Source organism: Magallana gigas, chromosome 1, assembly GCF_963853765.1.
Source record: "Magallana gigas chromosome 1, xbMagGiga1.1, whole genome shotgun sequence".
Classification (NCBI taxonomy): domain Eukaryota; kingdom Metazoa; phylum Mollusca; class Bivalvia; order Ostreida; family Ostreidae; genus Magallana; species Magallana gigas.
This window is the reverse complement of record NC_088853.1, coordinates 73,293,484-73,309,007: the sequence shown is the minus strand read 5'-3', so window position 1 is coordinate 73,309,007 and position 15,524 is coordinate 73,293,484. Positions and strand designations below refer to the sequence as shown.

The following is a 15,524-nucleotide window of genomic DNA, read 5'->3' as shown; positions in this document are numbered from 1 at the left end:
AATAATTAGATATTGTAAATTTTAAATCTGCCCACAGTACAGAACACAGCCCATCGTAATGAAACTAAGATGGATTATATCCCTTCACAGCATTAATTGTAGCCTACCTAATTAACTTTTCAGTATGAAGCTACCGTTGCTAAGTTGTGTGACTGTTTTCTATGACGTTGTAAACGCTGAGGGGGCTGGAAAGTAACGACATGCAGTAGACACTTTTTGTGATACCAACACAATAATAGACCAGTTTGATTTTATCATTTATGAAGTTGCTGATGCTAAAGACAACGAATATAGTAAACATTTTTCAACGTCATTCAGAAACACATCGATCAATCTTTCATTAATCACAGGAGACGTAAAAATAATACTTTGTAATAATATTGATGATCCATGAAGTTTATTTTACCAATATATCATTACCAATTCTTATGTTTTTTAAAGACAATAAAACGATTCTTATGATTTTTTACAAAGCATATTTCAAGAACGGAAAATTTAGTTCTGGGTTTTGGCTTGGTTTGCCTTTTTTTCATTATACCACTGTTGAAGTAATCCGAGTATTGAACTGCGTCTTAATCTGGGTTTTAAGATCTTGGTTTTACTTTTACATAGCGTTTTATAGTCCAGTGTTGATTTTGCCATACAACTCTCTTGATTACAATGACGAACGATAAAGAGTTTAAGTCATCTGTTTTACATTTTAATATGAACGATAAAGAGTTTAAGTCATCTGTTTTACATTTTAATATTTTACTAGATAAAGATACCAATAGAAACCTAACAACAAAACTTAATGATAAACGTCATGTTTTCTATTGTCAACTTTCTTTACTCATGTCGCATTATTCTTTCAATACCTGTGTATAGAGTTTTGGTGTTCAGTTGATATAATTTGCAAGGGCAAGCTCTACGTATAATCATTTTGGAATGAAGAAAGGCATGTAACTAATAATTATAATATATAGACTATATCATCGAGTCTTTTGATGTATAAATATTTTGTTAAAACATATATTGCAAAAATTGTTTAAATTTCCACGGTCTTTCATTTAATATCAAGAAAAAGGGCTGGCCCCTCTAATAAGGGACCAATAGGGCTCGGAAGTATTTTTGCAATAACTCTTTACTGAACAATAATTCTTTATTAATTATTGAAGGAAAAAGATTAATTGTACAGCTGTTTATCTATTAAGTACCATACTTAAATCATATATTAGGTAATTTGGGGTTTCAAGGGGCCAGAAGTCCAAAACCTTGATCATTTATATTTTTAAAAAAAAGGACAGATACAAGTAAATATCGGTATCTCTAACATGGTATATCTAAAATACTCCGCTTATGTCAAAGTATTCCGACGGCCCCGACCGTTTTCTCTACAGCAAAATTCGAATATAACGAACACGGATATAGCGAATTTACGGCTATAACGAATTATTATTCATGTCCCGGCAAATTTCTTATATAAACTAATAGAAAATTGATGCATATAACAAACACGGCTATAACGAACTTACGGCTATAACGAAGTACTTTTAAGACCCCCGCTGGCTAAATTTTATCGTAGTTTATCATTTTTATAACGAATTTTTTCCATTTCAAATTTCATTGAAGAAACATGCAATTTCAAGATGCATATATAAAATACTCAAATTCAAATAGTATACGGAATTTTTGTAAAAATGGAAATGAAATGATTATATTGACATTTTTTGTAAATGACGGTAATACTAATTTTATAACTAATGATAGTTTAGAAAACTGTTAGCCAGAAAAACCCTTAATTATTTTATAACGAATTCGCTATAATAATTTTTACGAATTCGTTATAAACGTATAGTGAATTAGGGCTATAGCAAAGTTTTTTCTATGGTCCATTGAAATTTGTTATAAACGAGATTTGCTGTATATTAATGATACCCTGATATCTCGAATAAGGTAATCTCGAATACCATGCTTTTGTCGAAGTATTTTGAAAGGCTGAAGCCTAAATGTTACCTGGTTTATCTCGAAGTGGAGCAATTTTTCTGATCATCTGAACATAATTGGTGTCATTACTTCACACATTTCTTCCCGCAACAATTTTTACACCTTTCAAAACTAGTGGTTCATGTACCTCAAACGACACGATGCAAGTTAATTAGTTTGGAGCATGGGTGTTCTGTACAATTAGCATATTAAACCACAGCCCTAATTACCAATGTGGTTAACAAAACACATGGTAAAGGGAGAATCGATCTACATTGATAACTGCCAATTTAATTTGTAAAAAACACCTATGTACACTCCAGTAGGAATAAGCACGATTAAGGTACAACGATTAAAATGAAACCTTATCTAATTTCAACATAAACAAGTCATGCACTGAACACAGAGCGTTTAAAGTGACTTCCGGTTCCTCATGCATGGATTGTTTCTTATGTAAGTTGCTGTGAGCGTAATGAATTAATATGAGATACGTTAGTTCACAAACACAAATGATATAAAGATATGTTATGTGTATTGTGATTCGATTTTTTAATCAATTAAACTTAGCCAGAAGATACGGGTCTTCGGAACTCTCTAACTAGAATTCTTCTGTTCCCATTCAGCAGACATACCTTTAGATCACTCCTTTTAAAGCCAATCACCAATTTCTGAGGAAAATTGCTAGTCAGAATGGGTAGAATTTTCTATATAGTGGTTTTTCTGAGATTTTGACCATTTTATATTTCGCCCATTTTTCATGATTTTTCAGCCGTTTAGACCTCTCCCAGCTAATTCCCTGCAAAATGTTGAGCTTCCACACCGTGTGTATGTTGCAAAATTACATGTCAGAAACTTACCGGTGTATAGTTCACAATGTCCCATCCACCTTTTTTCTTGTTTTTTTTTTTTTTTTTTTTTTTTACCTCCGACTGAAACTTGCAATTTCACTGTGTAAAGTCAACACAACAATAATAGCCGCAAGATTTGCATTTTACTTCTGGCTGAATTTTCCAAAAGAACTTAAGACAAAGTCGTAAATATTTACAGTCACGTAAAATACTTTTAGAGAACCAAATTGACATAAAACCATTTGTTCACAAATATTTCAATTTCCATAAATGTATTTTCCAGCCCTAAGAATAAATCATTGATTAGTTGGTGATTGATTAACATTCATTAATTTAGTCATAATGTGAGATGAAGAATTGTATATCATATTTTTTTTTTATAAATATTCTATATGTAAGTTTAAAAATTCAAATAAAAAAAGAGGTTCCACTGGGGATTGAACCCTGGCCGCTGGAAGTGATGACCACTGTCTTATCCAGTAGGCTACGGACACTTATGAAACATGATGTGTTTTTTTATTACATCATAATACTGTTAGTTAATCTATATGAAAATGGTTTGAACATTTTGAACACATATGTGAATTAGTTTTATTTTGATAATGATAATGTAAGGTACTTTTCATATAGTGTACGGATATAGATAGTTTTTCTTGAAAGTAATTTTATAAAGAAATAGATTTTGTAAGATTTTCAATTATCATAGAGATTATAAATTTCGGACAATAACCATTTTGTTTGTGACCATTGCTGAGGCCAGTTGTGAGTTGAGAACATTTTGTAAGTAAAATAATTGTACTGCTACTACATTGTATTGAATGTGAAGTTAGTTTTTTATCAGTAATTATATCAAAGTAATCATCGTATCACAGATGAGAGTAGGTTGAAATTTTTAAGAAAGGTTACAAAGTTTAAAGGTTTCATAGTGAATTGTACTCATGATTTGAATACAGATTTTAAATGTTTAAAAAGGGTACAGTGATATTGATTTTACATATATTTTTATAAAATTATAAACATGCATATTTTGCATAGTTACATGTCTAAATGGTTTATTTCAGATATTATCTACCAGTACACGTAATTCTATACTTGTATACAGTATATACAGTTCCTTTCACCCTTATTTAGGGTAGGTACTTGTGTACTTGAGAAATTATTGATTATGGCATTTACATTTTGTATATTTTTAATCTGCAACATTGCATATTCAATATTGTAATAGGGTTATTTCTTTTTATGACATCATTTATTAAAAATAAGGTAAGTAGAAAAACATTATATTGTAATTGAACATATGTCTAATGTGTCATTATAATACTTGAATTAATTGTGATGATTAATTATTGTGAAGTTCATATTTGTATTATGTTTTGTCGGAGCGTCACCATAATAATATTAACAATAGTTAATAAACGAAGTACATATATACCATACTCGTTTGTTACAATAAGTTGTAAGTTCTTTTGTAAAACGCAGCCCTGATTATCATGTACTAACATTGGGGGCCGAAATATTGGATATCAATTTCAACAAGAGGCATTCCTCCCAGTAATGCTAATCATTAAAAACCATTTCATGAATTTAAGCAACGCTCAGAAGCTCTCAAGTCCAGCAACTCTCAATTTTATAAAGAAATATTTGTACTTTATCCAAAACTGTCCCTTGCTACCCTAACAATACATTTCTAATGACCAAATAAAATTTGAGAGTCAGTCACAGAGTTAAAAGGAAGAAAATGGGCCAATAATTCCTTGTCATGTAAAAAGGCTGTTTTTGTTTACATATGTTCAATATACCAGCAGAAATCTTTTTCCAGCTGATTTGTTTATGTTCTTATGCTATTTAATCATAAATAAAAAACTTCCTTAAGTTTAACATATTGTAGGTCTAATACTGGAATATTTACTTCAGCATTCATAACGTAAACACAAGCTTTGTTTACAATGCAAAACATTGTAAGGTCTGTTACTATTCGAAAAACACTTAACATATTAAAAATGTCTTACTGAAGCAATTTAAACATGAAAATTGAAAGAAAAAATGTTTAAAAAAACATCAAAAATTCAAATATCTATGTTAAAACAACATAACTACCGTCTACACTTAGAACCCTCGTGTCTATCAAGTCAAATTAAAGCTGGCACGCGATTGGAAAAATCTTTAAAATACAAACGGTTCAAGATTTTGAATTGAAATGAATTTTGATAATTGACCATATATAATGTTAATGTCAACATAATACAGACAACCAAAACAGTTCTAGGCAATTAGTGGTTTGGAGCTCCTATTAGTCAGTGTTTTGTAAGACTTGATCAAAAACGGGTACAATTTTTGAAATTCATAGAGGAAATTCGGACTAAATAAAACTTAAAATATGAGCTTAAAACGATTCAGTCAAATAAAAAATAACTAAATCTATTCGTATTTTAACATTTCCCAACCTACAAATTGTTTTATTATTTTTATTAATTACAAAAAAAAGAAAACATTGAAAATGATGGACAATTTTGACATTTTTTTCAAAACACATTCAGAGGTCACTGGCAGAAAAAGTAGGTCATTGACCTAGTTATTTAAAAGGTACAAATAGCACTACAATAGTGGGACTACAGTGTAGAATAAGTAGTTTTTCGTTCCTATTAGTGGATTTTTTTCGCCCCTTAGAAAACGTAATCCTTAACGAAACAACAGGTCAATATTTAAGTATTATGGGGAAATCAGATACGACCGGGGGTGATCAAATACAATAAATCTTGAAAGGCCTAATTATATACTTTTACACACCAGACCATATTTGAATACCCCGTATCATTCGAAAAAAAAATCTTATATATTTCACATTTTTGTGAATTCCTCAGCGTTGCCTTAGTTACTCAATTTTTCATTTTTATCTATATTTTCAGAGTTTTAAAAAAATAAGGAAAGATGCTCGAAATAATAAGAGATATAATGGACAACAATATTTCTGGAAACGTTCTTTGTAGATTACAAATCATTACATAAAAAAAATACCAACTGATATTTGTTTGTATGACCGCTAATAAATCTCGTAAATTTGCACTCTTTATGAGTTCTGAATACAATTTCAAAACAGTCTGCAATAAATCATTTCAGGAACGGGGCCGGGGTAAAAGCAATAGGGAGTTCTGTCTCACTGCCATAAACAAGAACAGAGGGAAATGAATAAATAATTGAATTCTTTTAACGAGGTTAATTTTTATTTGAACTGTACGTAGTTCCGTTCGTGTAATCCGATATTCCTGACTTGTCATAGCCAATGAACACAAACAATTTCTTAATTGTTTTAGGAGATATATGGTACGGAGTTCATAGCTTTAAAATTCGTTTAGATTTATATCGGTGATAATTAGAGAGAATGGGTTGCATCGTTTATGAATTCTAAATAAAACTCAAAAATATTCTAAAGAAACTCAATTCAGGGCAAGCATGGTTTGTAAATTCATTTGGAAGTGTTCTACCATTGCTATATTTGAAAGAGAACAGACACAGAGGAATATAAATAAAACATATGACATCCTGTTAATGACGTTCGCTATTATTTGAACTGTATTTCCGCTCGTGTAATCTTATATTCTTAACCTATCTAATTCAATAAAAACAGACGAGTTTTTAATATTTTAAGCAGTAATTGGCACAGAGGTCAGAGCTTTAAAATCCATTTAGATTTACATCGGTAATATAAAGAAAGAAATGGTACTTATAAGCAGAGAGAGCAAACTAGGTTGGAGACAGCACAGGGTATTTAATAACATTTCAGAAAGTCACTCGGTTGTACCAGGACAAAATGAATCCTTTTACTTTGGTCGGTAGAACTTTGCATGGAATGACTTTAACAACTCTGTTGTTTTGTTTATCACCATTATACGTTGGGGGGACATCGGCGGTTGTTCACGGTGAGAAGTATACTGGTCCCGTTGTTGGGGTGATGGGGATCATTGGTCAACAGCAGTGTGTCCGGGAATGTAGACACAGGCCCAAGCTGTGTCGAGGAGTCAACTACCGGAAACAGGAACTGATGTGTGAACTTATGTCGGCCATCAACGAAACGGAACCAAATCCTGACTACGTTAGAATTGAAATTGATCAGGTCAGTTTCTTTTTATTCTTTATTTTATGTTTTTTCTTTCCTGATTCCATATACAAATTGTTCCTACAGCTTTACTTTATTTTCTTGGATGTAATATACTGTTATTCTAAAAACGTTTATCTCTCATTACTTTATTCAATTCAATATGATCATGACTAGGTCATTCGATCCAGCTTGTGATATGAGGAATATTGTGATGTATTTCCGATAAATTGTTGTGTTTAAAGCCTTTCGTTGTGTCTTAAATCCATCTTTAATTTCCTTTTTTACATAACCTTCGTAACAGACACATGATGAATCTCTGCCATGCAGTCAACTGAAATGTGACTGAAAGGTGACTGAATGGCATATCTATCACATTTCCAGACCATTCAGTTTCATGTAACATTCAGTTAAATGAATGGCAGAGATTCATTATGTATGAGCACTTGGGGAACATATGCAATAGATAATAAAACTCATGGCGTTTTTGTAGACTGCGAATATTAATGATGGATGTCTGGCTTGCTCAATCGATGATGTGTGTGTGACGCTCTCCAGTACAAAAGTCCACTGTATTCGAGGTAAGTATACAAGTTGGATACAAGAGTATTTCAAGAGGCAAACATCAAAGTTAATGACTTTTTTCCAGGCATTAATAACAAAACTTTGTTGGCATCGTATCTAATAATTGGGGCATATCTCTGATTGTGAAAACAAAACAACGCATTTTCATGCATACAACTAAAGGGAAACTATAAATTAAAAGAAAGATAAAGCCGCAAGCCTTTTTTTCGATTCAATTATGATTCAGCCGATTGACAGACAATTGTTTACATCGGGATAAATCTACCATACCATGTATCATATGTTTCCTTTGTTCAAACTCATTTGTTTTAACAACTCATTTTACCTTTTTTTTCATTAATTACGCGGGTATGGTCAAGCAACTCTCAGCGATCGATAGAATAAACATTACTCAGATCAGTATGACGTAAAAAAAAACCCAAAAAACAAAAACAAAAAAACAAAAAACCATGATATCAAACATTACACAAGAAACCTGTCAATTTCTTTAAATTATATTTCTTGTCCAAATTTTGAAACTACAGTTACAATATATCAATGGACTAAATATATCTTCGAATTCTCTGTATTAGGTAACATTACAATTGATGACGTCATAGTCATGTATAATAAAGGCAAGGATATTTTTTTACATCAGCAAGTGAAATAATGTAAGCAGATAAACAATTATATGGCTGACCTCTCTTTCTTTTTTGTGTTTACGAAAAGGTAAAAGAATTACACAGCCTTAAAGATTATGAAAGAACAAATAGGCAAATATGAAAAGCATATGATGTAAAATAGAATATTAATCCTTAGTTGAAACATTCGTTTGATAGTAATATTCAGCAATATTTTGATACAAATAATCAATTTGACACAGCAAATTAGAATAATCACATAATTGCAAATGTTCGAAACATATCGGTATTAATAAGTTTATCAAGACAAAATTCAAATAAAATTATAACTGTGGAATGTTCTGAGTACCGTGCTTTCACATTGTCATCAATAAAAAAACACATCTCATTAATTAGAAGGATATCGAGTTGTGTTGAAAAAGGTTTCAACCATAACAAAATGTTACTTACTTACTTAGGGTTTTCCATGGCACAAGAGACAGCCAACGTTCTCTCTGCCCATCCTTTGTGTTTTGTCACCACTGTTGCTATGATATCTTTATCTTTTTTATCTCACACTATGCTGTTCTTAAAATGTTAAAATGCTAGTGTCGACAAAATTACCTCTCTTTCAGACAATGGCATTCCAAATGACTGTACTTCTCTGCACAAAATTAACCGTGGCATACCCAGTGGACTGTACACAATAAAGCTATCATTCATTAATCTCGTTACAGTCTTCTGTGATATGGAGAAAGATGGCGGTGGCTGGACAGTATTTACATCATTTTATTATTTTTTTTATTATTATGATAATTATTATTATCATTTCATTCTAAAGGCTGATACGATGTAATTGAAGAAAACATAATTATAACAATTATTTTTTCTTTCAAATTACTATTGTGTACAAGCATATGTTTATTTAAAAGACACATTGCATACCTTTTAATGAAATCATTATATTGGTTCCTTAATTTCAAGGTGTTCCAGAGACGACAAGACGGTTCTGAGAATTTTTACAGAACATGGATAGAGTACAAGAACGGATTCGGGAATATGAGATCTGAGTTCTGGCTCGGTATTATTCTGACTGTGTTCTAAATTCAAGATAATTTTAAAGATTTGATATTACTTTATTTTAATTGTTGGCGGTAAAAGACTCCACAATTTTTTTTTTAAATTAACGTGAAAGTATTTACAAAATATCGAGAAGTTTTTCTCTGGTGTTTTTTTAATCCTAAGGGAAAAAGTTGCTGGGTTAAACAGTTCCATTTTGTTGCTTATTTTATTGTATTTCTTTTCGGTGAAAAAAACCAAAGACTTAGTTTTATATCAGAGTTTCAATAAGTTTTCTCACTGTTATTAAAGGTAACGAAATATTACACCATCTACTGAACCAGGGAACGTATGAGATGAGGATGGACATGGAGGACTTTGACAACCAGACACGTTACGTCAAGTACAGCAGTTTTAATGTAGGAGACGAATCAAGAAAGTACAAAGTCACGTTGTCAGGGTTTTCTGGAAACGTTGGTGAGATTTTTTAAGCGTCAAAAACTTCACTAGCTTCGGGGTTTTATGCTTTTTAGCTCACCTGAGCCAAAGGCTCAAGTGAGCTTTTCTGATCACAATTTCTCTGTCGTTGTCGTCGTCGTTGTCGTTGTTGTAAACTTTTCACATTTTAATCTTCTTCTTAAGAACAACTGGGCATATTTCAACAAATTTAGCACAAAGCACCTATAGGTGAAGGGAATTCAAATTTGTTCAAATGAAGGGCTACGTCCTTTTTAAAGGGGATATAATTGAGAATTATTGAAAATTTGTTGGTATTTTTCAAAAATCTTTTCAAAAACTATTTGGCCTGAAAATCTAAAACTTTTGTGGAGGCATCCTCAGGTAGTGTAGATTCAAGTTTGTTCAAATCATGGTCCCCGGGGGTAGGTTGAGGCCACAATTGGGAGATCAAGTTTTACATAGGAATATATAGAGAACATCTTTAAAAATCTTCTTCTCAAAAACTATCAGGCCGGAAAAGCTCAAATTAAAATGGTGGCATCCTCAGATAGTGTAGATTCAAATTTGTTCAAATCATGGTCCCCCGGGGGTAAGGTGAGGCCACAATAGGGGGATCAAGTTTTACAAAGGAATATATTGAGACAATCTTTAAAAGCCTTCTTCTCAAAAATCATTAGGCCAGAAAAGCTCAAATGAAAATGGAAGCATCCTTAGGTAGTGTAGATTCAAGTTTGTTCAAATCATGGTCCCCCGGGGTAGGATGGGGCCACAATGGGGGGGATGAACTATTATACAGGGATATATAGAGAAAATCTTTCAAAACATTTCTTTAAAAACTATAAGGCCAAGAAAGCTCAAATTGGCGTGTAACCATCCTCAAATAATGTAGATTTGTTCAAATCATGGTCCCTGGGGGTATGGCGGGATCAAAATGGGGGATACATTTTTATATTTAGAGAAAATCTTCTTCTCAAAACTATTAGGCCAGAAAAGCCCAAATTTGAGTGGAAGCATCCCCAGACCGTATAGATTCAAGTTAGTCCAGGAGTAGGGTGAGGCCACAATGGGGGATGAATTTTTACAAAGGAATTATAAAGAAAACATCTTTAAAAATTTTCGTTTTCAAGACTATTTGGCCAGAAAAGCTTAAAATTGTGTAGAGGCATCCTCGGGTAGTGTAAATTCAAGTTTGCAAAATCACAGTCCCTAGTGTTAGGGCGGGGCCGTGATGGCGGTTTGCATTTTTACATAGGAATATATAGAGAAAATCTTTAAAAATATTCTGTGAAAGTTTTCGGTCCAAAACTCAGTACTTAGTGTGAAAGCACAGGTTTTGCAGATTTAAATATGATGAAACCATGATTCCCTAGAGAAAAATGGGGCCACGAAATTGGGGAGGGGGTATTTAGGAATAGAAAAAAACCTTCTTACAGGTACAACAACAAAAGGGGCTTGGTATTTACCAAAAAAAAGAGGTGGATAAAAATTGGCAGATTTTCATTTTTTAAGCAAGATCTACTGTACTTAGTTGTCAAGATATTTTGATACTGTAATGCTTATTTGATCAGAATTAATGCAATTGTTGCTCAAGTGAGCGATGTGGCCCCTGGGCCACTTGTTTACAATAATTTTAGATTCATTCTTTTTAAACACGAACTATGTAATTTAAGTCATATAATTTTTTTTCCCTATAAATAAGGTTTTTGGATGTAATATTCAAACAGAAAAAAATATAACAAAGCCATCGCCACTTTCCCGATATGTTAACGAATTAAAAAAACAAGTTCTGTATTTATTTTCATGTATTTTTGTTTTTACAGGGGACTGTTTCACAAATTCAACCATTGGCAGGGTTATAAACAGCATGATGTTTTCCACATGGGATCAAGACAATGATATTATTACGAGTAACTGTGCCGTCAATCAGAAATCTGGGTGGTGGCACCGGTCCTGTAGCTGTGCGAACCCTAACGGCCTGTATCTGGCAGGGGAAACCACTGGGAACGTTAGCGGGATAACTTATCATCCATGGCGGGATATGTACTATTCGCTCAAGTCAACTCGCTTAATGGTAAGACGAGTTGCCTAGACACTAGGTGACATCATCAATAATGAAGATTGTTTTTCTCTTTAACATATTGTGTATAATTAACAGATTTTGATACGATGATTAAGCTTTGGGTTGTTTGGAGTCAAATTGTCATTCATATAATGAACAAGACTCTTATTATTATTCACATGAGCTGCTAATATTGATAGATTGTGATTTTCAAGATATGCAAAACATTGTCTGATAGTTTTTTTGATTATTACAATGTTTAAAATATTAGTTAATATGTGGCGTGTTTGTCAATATTTGTTTCTAGAATAAAAAGAAGTATTATTTATTATATTAGTTTTTAAAAAAATTATTAGAGGTTGTTTTTATACCACTGAGAGAGAGAGAGAGAGAAAGAGAGAGAGAGAGAGAAGAGTATCAGATACACTGAGGTGACTGAGCTCTTTGAAAATGAGAACAACTATCCAAAAACTAATGTCTTTGGAGGTAACGATAGCTTTGTTATAAAGCAGACATTACGATAGTTGTGTAGTAACAAGTGAAGAAAACACAAACACACAGTCCCATTTAATTGTATCTTTTTATTAAATATTATAAAATGCTTCATTGCATTACAATAACATTCAGAGTACATTTCCCCTTATGTTTGTAATGGAAATCTGCAACTCTCAGTATCCTTTATATACGATAAGTTTTATCACGGCACATGAGCACAAGTATAAACGTCACCAGACAGTTTGGAATATTCATTAATGTAAGGTTAAATAAAAGGATCAAACTTATGAAACCAATATGATATAAACATCTACAAAGGTAATGATTAAGTCAAACGTAATCGATAATAATACAGATTGTTTTCGACAAAGGTTCGCGCGTTATATTTTTAGCCGAGGTTGCGAACTAAATAACCTGTTTATGTTGATATGGCTGTTCCATATGTTTCATATCTTTGAATGGGAGCGTACATAAAAGCGACGATTAACAATATCACATGCAAAAAACACCAATATGAATATAGATTTAAGTATTGAATGCTAAAAAATGATCTTACCTTGCTAACGCGTGGTTAACAATTTCTCTGCACGACCGAATGTGGTCTGTGTTCTGTACTCTTATCTTTTATAAGATTGTATCTAATCAATGGATGTTTAAATGTAGATGTCGACAATCTTTAGCACATCAGTTCGTGTTGACAATTTCTTAAAAACGTGATAGCACAGTAGGATTATTTAAATGAAAAAATGACAATATCAATGACAATAACAAACCGTCAACCATCTTAAAAATCAATAAAACGAAATATTATTCAAAGCAGAGCAACACGGGTCGTCAAAACGATAAAGGTAGGATCAGGTGCCTAGGGGGAGTGAGCATCATCTGCTGACCGGTCACACCCGCCGTGTGCTCTTTGTCGTAATCGAAAAAAAAAACCCGGAAAAGTTCGCAGACAATTAGATGATTTATAGGTCTAACAATTAGTATGAAAAACGTCAGTCACCATGCGACACATGTATTTGTGGACATGGTTGTTCTATTGACCATAGAACTTATAAAACGAAGACTTAAAACGAGACTGTTGATAGTCTTGTTTTATCAATATGTTTGTCAGTAGCTTTCATGGCCTTAGAAACTGTTCATACAAAGAGCATGCCCTTGCATATAGAATCAACCGAGAGACATAAACACCATATGCAGGTGAAAAAGGTATATTCCAAAAGTTGTATGGATCAAAGCAATAATGAACTCTAGTCTCGTTCAACCAGATACTAGGCTGTCTTCGTTAATCTCCGAAAAGCAAGAGATACTCTCTGTACATTAGGTCACGTGATGACATGATGACGCTACTTCTCTGAAAATTAGTAAAATGTACACCATGGCCCATTTTTCGAAAGGTGGTTAAATTTAACACTGTGTTAAGGATAACGACATGTTAGATCCTAATCAAGTGATTAGCTAACGCAGTGGTTAAATTCTGTTGATCAAAAACAATTTAACGCATTGGTTAGCTAACACTGTGTTAACTGAGTTAACCACTTGGTAATCACTTGGTTACCAATTATTCATTTCTACTTCCTATATATGAAGAAAAAAGAAGATTTTGCTTTGGGATTTTAATAAGTTTGAATTTAGTGAAATATTATTGATATAATTATATGTTGAACATCTATATCATTTCCAGGGTTCCGATCCTATATAGTATGCAATTTTACAAATTAATCTTTTCTTTTCTTGTTGTCGACATAACACCGTTAAAGTAAAATGTAATAGCTTCAAAATACCATTATAAATTCCTTTCAATGTGTACCGGTAAATCAATTAGATACATGTATCATAAAATACAGTTCAAAGGCTCAACAAATTTTCTAATTAATTTATAGGGTTTAACTTACACTAATATTCTATGAAAAGACAATTTGTCTTGGAATAAGAAAGCTTATGCAATTTTGAGAAAAAGTATACCGCATATCGCCAATTTCATTGAGGTTTGAGAAATATATGGTCATTTAAGTGAACCCACCATTTCCACTTTACTCTATTTAACATAGATTCATATGGTTCTTCTTCAGCAAAACATCTTTACTTAATATTTATAATAAGAGGTCAATTGTTGTTCAACCTCTTTTAATAGGAAACCTTATTCAATACTGCATGTATCTACATGATATTATCATTCTAAAAGCACCATATCACTTAGAAATACCCTTGCATGCATACCCTCCTCCTATGTATTGATTTTCATAAAAAGCAGTGGTTTGAAATCTTTCACCTAATATTATGAAACTTGTGGCAATTTCCTAGTGTCAATTCTCACACATATTTGAAAACATGTATCACCGACACTAAAAATTGACCTATTTTGAAAATTGGATGAATAGCATTTTAGAGACAAACATACATGCCGTCCTGCATGTGATTTCTTGTTTAAATTTACTTAAAAAGCAAGCTTAACAATCATATTTAATAAATATTTCACCCTTTCCAACCATGATAAAATAAATAAGACCTAGCTACTAGTGTGATGTCTGCCTTAATTTTATTAAAATAAAATTCAAACACACCCGAGTAGCTGGAGACGGATAAGAAATCCAAGAAAAAAGTTCAAATTTTACATGTTTTTCTATTAAATGCATAAATACAATACACAGATAAAAATACGGTTGCTTCTTGTTCATTTCAAAAGTAGTTATTATAGCAAATGTTATTTTAAATGTATGTAAAATGTACATTTTTATATCCTACATGCAATTTAAATTGAGATAATTGGAAGGAATGGGTGATTTTTCAACTATATATATGTAAATATGTGTAAAATTTCACCTTTGGACAGGAAGGAGTTAAAAAAAATTTTTTTTACATTTTGTATTCAATGATAACTGCATTTGTCTTCATGTAAACTTAATTTGAAAAAAAAATATGCCTTAAATAAAAGGGTAAGAAGCTTACTAGTATTAAATGCATATTTTTATACAAGGACATTATAGACAAAAACATACAAAATAAATGTATTAAATATTTAATCTATCATGGATAATTAAAGACAACAATTTGTCATTAAAAACACAACAATATAACATTTACAACACCTAAAAGCTGTGATAAACAAAAACTGAGTCATCTATATGTAACATTCTGTGTATACTTAATGTTTATTTATTCGGTATTTCATATTTGGATGAAAATCTCTATTATATTATAAAAGTACAAATATAAAGTAATCAACATACTCTTTTACATGAGAGAGAGAGAGAGAGAAAGAGAGAAAGAGAATGCAAAGGTTTACATTCGCATTGTTTTACATACTTTAATAATCATAATTTCCAGTTTATGGTACTTTAAACAATTTCATAATAAAAACA

The 15,524-nt window shown here is 31.9% G+C and overlaps 1 protein-coding gene across 1 annotated transcript; it reads left to right on the top strand.

Moving 5' to 3' along the window:
* The first annotated feature begins 7,353 nt into the window (after positions 1 to 7,353).
* Positions 7,354 to 11,996, top strand: LOC117688642 (fibrinogen-like protein 1). Its single transcript, XM_066074923.1, has 5 exons — positions 7,354 to 7,487; positions 8,726 to 8,865; positions 9,075 to 9,171; positions 9,462 to 9,626; positions 11,429 to 11,996. Exons 2-5 carry the CDS (start codon positions 8,839 to 8,841, stop codon positions 11,695 to 11,697), a joined length of 558 nt encoding a protein of 185 aa, XP_065930995.1. The 5' UTR covers positions 7,354 to 7,487; positions 8,726 to 8,838; the 3' UTR covers positions 11,698 to 11,996.
* The last annotated feature ends 3,528 nt before the right edge of the window (positions 11,997 to 15,524 follow it).

Bases quoted from the DNA above. Each gene is read 5' to 3' on its own strand.
- LOC117688642 (XM_066074923.1), top strand. From the start codon at position 8,839: ATGGAGAAAGATGGCGGTGGCTGGACA. The intron at 9,172-9,461 runs GTATTATTCTGA...CTGTTATTAAAG, and splicing joins GAGATCTGAGTTCTGGCTCG to GTAACGAAATATTACACCAT. The intron at 9,627-11,428 runs GTGAGATTTTTT...TTGTTTTTACAG, and splicing joins AGGGTTTTCTGGAAACGTTG to GGGACTGTTTCACAAATTCA.